The sequence below is a fragment of the Lepeophtheirus salmonis genome, chromosome 3 (assembly GCF_016086655.4).
Source record: "Lepeophtheirus salmonis chromosome 3, UVic_Lsal_1.4, whole genome shotgun sequence".
Classification (NCBI taxonomy): domain Eukaryota; kingdom Metazoa; phylum Arthropoda; class Copepoda; order Siphonostomatoida; family Caligidae; genus Lepeophtheirus; species Lepeophtheirus salmonis.
This window is the reverse complement of record NC_052133.2, coordinates 3,034,965-3,040,415: the sequence shown is the minus strand read 5'-3', so window position 1 is coordinate 3,040,415 and position 5,451 is coordinate 3,034,965. Positions and strand designations below refer to the sequence as shown.

Here is a 5,451-nt window from a genome sequence, read left to right as displayed (position 1 = left end):
TCATTCAACATTGTATGCTGTAATGCCATTCTGGAATATGGCAAGGATAAAAACATTAACTAGACCTAATACAGTCATAAATTGCCAAAGAATCCATGAAAGATACACAAAAATTGTCAAAAACAATGGAAGAGACAGCCAACTCGATAATTTTTCAACAAATCTTGACAATTTATTTGATATTATTTCAAAAAATGCTATATAAGAAATTAGAAGTAATCGCCTACTTACAATGCAGGCCAAAGATGGGCATGATAAGATTTTTGAAAATAAGTTTATTGAGAAAAACTTTCGTGAGCAAAGAGAACATAGAATGCAAACATCACTGACTGCTGCAGGAGCAGAACTTGGGGAAATATTAAGTGATGAAAATCCAAGTAAAAGTGAAGGTTCTTATACTAGTGTTCTCTCAAAATATTTTGAGATAACTCAAGGATGCTCATCAACACCATACAAAATATGCCTACATTTTCCACGTTCAGTTATGGCTAGTGAATATATTTGTTGTACTGCTGATCGTTTGTCACTATCTGACAATCAAACTACACACATGGTATTTGCTGTATTGAAAGTAGGAGATGCAGATTTACTTATATCAGCAGCATTAACTAGACAAAATAGGAAAAATATCCACTATAGATTTTGGGTTAAACATTAGTGAAAAAACTATTAAATATTTTCCTTAGCAAATTTATTTAGCTAAATTTCTTATATTACAAAGTTGATTATTACACAAAGTGTTTAAATGATATTTACGTTTTAAAAAAAACTGTATACGATTTCTTTAGTCAAACAGCTAACATGTGCGACCCTTGCAACTCCACATTTCTCAAATTTAAAAAATAAGCTCCACCCTAATCTCCCTCTGAAAGAAGAATTCTTTCCTATCTTTGCTGTAAATTAAATATATGAATTTAAATATTAATTATAGTATTTTCCCTACACTAATACTATTTTATTTGTAGAAAATTCTCCTATTTATAGCAGTAATTTATTTTCTCCCCCTCTCCCCCGAAAAAAAAATCACGGTAGCCGATATTAACAATGACATACTATATGACTACACACTATGATCTATCTATGAGTTAAGTGCTACTAGTCAATGAGTCCTTTCGAAAAAGGCTTATTTTTCTTCTTCTTTTGATCTATAAAATGCTGAGATACAAAAGTAGATTTAAAATTACGTGATCTACAAGATGCAAAATTATCAAAACGAAAAAATTCGCAGAAAAATTACTGTTCATATTAAAATTCAAGATTTATTTACTCGGAGCATAAACTCTTTTGAACTTCTGAGTATTTCATATAAAGACAGAAAACTATTTCCTAATAAAATTTAAAAAATCAAACAGTCGATTTACGAAATAGAAAATTAAATTGTTGCCCACTATTCTAAATCATTTTTATTTCTATTTTTTTGCTACAGAAGAAAATAGGAACAAACTTGACCAATGAGCTGAGATGAGGTCTATCTTAATTCATATGAAATCACAGATTATGTTTATTTATGCATGAAATTCTATAGGCAAACATTACATACAATTTCTCTAAAAAAGAAACAGAATTGCCATTTTTAATTCATTAAATACCAGACATGATCTCATTATTCCCAACTGATCCTATCTTTTATGTACAATAAATTTAATTATTTTATCATAGGTACTTGCCTATTTGTACGTATATAAAAGAACAAGACTCAGTTTCCAAATATCTCATTCATCATTTAGACCCCTAAGCATGAAGAAGGTAATCTTAATTCCATTAGTTCTTCATCTCCTCGTGCATTCCTCGGAAGGAGACTTCATGACGACAACAAGGGAAAATGATTTGAAGACCACCATTTGTTCTCCTTTTAAGCCTCTTTTCGATGCATTGTCGTCGTCAATGTCCAATCGGAAGAAAAGATCAACCATAGCATTGCCTAATACTTCTGCTTTTGTTATTTCAAATAGACTCAGAATTCCACAGCCTCCATGGGGATTTTACTTGATTTGGATTCAATTTAACTTTTTCATTAGACCCATGTTCAGTGACACTGTTCTGTAAGTGCACGCTCGATTTTTCTCTTTCAGTAGTCCGATATTTTGATACAGACTGCGATCTCAGAGGGAAGACCAAAATTGAATCGTTTTTAAAATCATGGACCGATTTTTGAGTCTTAATCTATGTAACGAATTTCTCTCCTATCCTGTTTTTTGAATTGTACAAATAAGATTTATCGAACACATTTAACTTCATTTTTCCGAAGTTCAATACATTGAAACACACACATGACATTCTCAACAATTCATCTATAGAATTGGTCTAGTCTTAATGTTAAATAAAACATTTGTTTGTTTTTTTGCAAACCCAATCCAGACAAAATTTTACTTTGGGACTGATCTAAATAGAATTTGTTTCTGAGACTTGTCCCCACTAAACTTCTTTAAAGAACCGAATGAGCTAGGTTTACTGAAAATTATAACGGTTTGGTCTAGGATTTTCAGACCGGAACTCATCCCTAATAATTACCTTCTTGTTGAAATGAAGTCTCTAATAGAGGGCCAATGTTTTATAAATTACATTTTTGACCTCTCAAAACATTAAATGCATCCTTAATTTTCTAAGATAAACAATACTAAATTTTTCATGATTTCTAGACTACTGATAGGTATTGCACAATTTTTATCTTATGCATGGGAATTTCCTTCATCCTTGGAGTCAAAGTCCCAGTAAAGAGACTTCATTCGCGACAAAGAAGATTTGTGGCTCCAGGAGCTTTATGGGATGTTCGGTTGGGAATCAATATTCTTTGGCCCGATGCAAATTTGATATTTGATATTATTCTGAGACATCAATTGGATGATCTCTTTGGAGGATTAGATATACTACAGAATCGTCTCATGACTAATTCATATGAGGGTAGAAGCGGAGGATTCAAGTACACTTAATTTAGAAAAATAAAATGATCTTGGAATTCGACTCAATCTAATGAATTTTAATCAATGTCCTTATATTTTTATACTTTAGGACTAATTCATCAAATCTAAACGTGAATCTCATTGGTCGTAAGAAAAGAAATGCCGAAGATGATAATTACCTAGTTCGAAGTCTGGAAGAGGATCAAGTCTCTATTCTATCTGTAGGTGAACCAATGGAATTATAGATTATGAGCAGGAGAACCTGCTATTGTTCTGAGTCATTAAGTGTACATAGAAAACAGACAATCTTTGTTTTTAAAAGTATAGTCATATGGATATGTACTCTTCTTTTCTTTTTTTAATATGGGGCGCTGAGCTTAAGCCTCACACTCTCGTTGTTAAAATGTTTCTTCTACAGACAAACAAACTTTACTTTATTAATATAGAAAATCTATTTTGTTTCTCATTTTTGCACGTCAAGAAATTAGAAGAAGCCATTACAAAAGGGGGTATGAACGGTCGCCATTGCGTTCTTAAAGCCATATGTGAGTTACAAGAGACTCCAATTCATGAATGGAGCGTTCTGGGGGAAATGATAAGCGTCTTATTTAGGTAAATATCCCCTTTGGATTAAATGCATTTTTTATTAATCCATTGCATGACAGACCAAAGAAAGGATATCATTCTGAACTCTTGGATTACAAGAAAGCTGAGAAACTAGGTTCAGAGACTGGAAAGTGTTGGTCCCACTATCCCAACTGTCCCATCTCTATATTCAATATTATTCCTGATCTCTATACCAAGGATGATGTAGTGAACATCAACTTTGATGGTGGAGTTGAGTCAGAACTGCCCTAAACAAAGTTTTACAAGAATACACAAATTTTTAGATACCTTAATATTTATATATCTTTGATTTATTTATGGAGTTTCAAGGTTCAAATATACTAAAAATACTTTTTATAAAACAACCATTTTTTATCTCGTTTTAATTATAAATAATTAGGAATGGGATTTTGTAGAGAAAAAAAAACAATAAACATAAGAAAAGTAAAAATGTTTGGTGCTATTGTTCTTCTTTTTTTTTTTTTATTCTTTAATAGATTTTGGTGGTGTTAACATGTCTTTTTGAAAGCAGACTTTCTACGTACATTTGGTGGTCCTATGAGACCTTGTGACGTTTTTGGCTTTCGAACCTTTCATCTTGAGCAAGAAAATCCATGAAAGTCTGCATGTATTTTTGAATATTTACCTAAATTTTATCAAGGCAAACAAAAACTCGGGCAAAGTTTTGCTCTTTTCTAATGATAATATTTTCACTCGTTGATGCCACTACAAATAAGCAAAACAGCCTCTATATCACAACCAAACATCTCGACAATGTCTCAGCTTCAGTGAAGCATGCCTTCGGAACAAAAAATCCAGTCGGGACCTTGATCTTGGGCGTTTTGGAGTCTGCCTTCCCATTTTTGTAGAGGGGAAGGAGCGTCTCAATGCAAATACTTACATCGAAGCTCTGGAGAAAATGCTACCTTAGGCTCGAGAAAAGTTTGGGACAACTTTGTTTTCACTCAAGACGGAGCTCCGTGTCATCACGCCGCTAAAGATCCAGGCCTTCCTGAGAGACAACTTTCCGGAATTTTGGGACTTCAACATGTGGCCACCCTCCTCTCCAGACACAAACCCCTTGGACTACTCTATCTAGGCGGGTTTGGACGAAAGGGTGTATGCTACTCCTCACAGTTCAGTGCCCAGTCTCTAGAGGCTTCCGTCAAGAAACAGTGAGCAAATTTCGATTCTCACTACATAGTCAAGGTCTATAAGGGATTTAGGCCTCGTATTGAGGCAATTATTAGAGCTGAGGGCTCACATATTGAATAATAGTTGTTCCGAGCACTATTTTCACATGAGTTTCTTAAATAAATGTTCTATCAAAATGTTTAGTTTAAATTTTACTCTCGAAACATTTAAAAAAATAAAATCATACAATGTGTACCACTAGATAAGATCAAAACTGTAAATATGTGGATTATAAATGAATTTCTTAAACTCTGGAGTTCTCTGACTCAAATCTTTAAAACTGAATCAACAATTTTAGAGTTTTCAAGTGGTTGGAGAGCCAAATTAAATCAAATCTACTCAAAAAAGAATTAGAATAACTATCTTAGTATGGCAATTAATCACAAAAGGAAAAGAACGTCAATGTTTCCAACTTTTAGTAGTATATACTGTTAATAGTCTGTTAAATTATGTCATTCAGCACTTAATTTATATTCTTATCTTTTCATAAAAAATATTTTTCAATTAATCTTATCATGTCGATTACACTAAATGAAAAATATCCCATGACTTTACTCCTTTATAGGAATGAAAAAAGTACCTATGAATGAACATTGAATTAGTCGTATTTCTACCTGAATTATGATCAAATAAGATAATCATAGATTGTAGTATTTTATACATCATATTGTGAGGCCGGATATCAGACATCAGTGACAGAATAAAAAAATTATTAAAATTACGCCCCTGGTATCACTATTTAAGGATGTAT

At 32.5% G+C, this 5,451-nt stretch overlaps 1 protein-coding gene across 2 annotated transcripts; it reads left to right on the top strand.

Annotated features, from left to right (window-relative positions):
- The first annotated feature begins 1,724 nt into the window (after positions 1-1,724).
- Positions 1,725-3,874, top strand: LOC121114413 (uncharacterized). 2 transcript variants are annotated; one of them, XM_040708371.2, is made up of 5 exons: positions 1,728-1,746; positions 2,640-2,920; positions 3,010-3,121; positions 3,382-3,512; positions 3,566-3,874. In XM_040708371.2, the coding sequence occupies exons 1-5, from the start codon at positions 1,738-1,740 to the stop codon at positions 3,756-3,758; spliced, it is 726 nt and encodes a 241-aa protein (XP_040564305.1). In that variant the 5' UTR covers positions 1,728-1,737; the 3' UTR covers positions 3,759-3,874. The 2 variants fall into 2 exon arrangements, with proteins under 2 accessions (XP_040564304.1, XP_040564305.1); XM_040708370.2 differs by lacking the exon at positions 2,640-2,920 and having other exon boundaries at positions 1,725-2,042.
- The last annotated feature ends 1,577 nt before the right edge of the window (positions 3,875-5,451 follow it).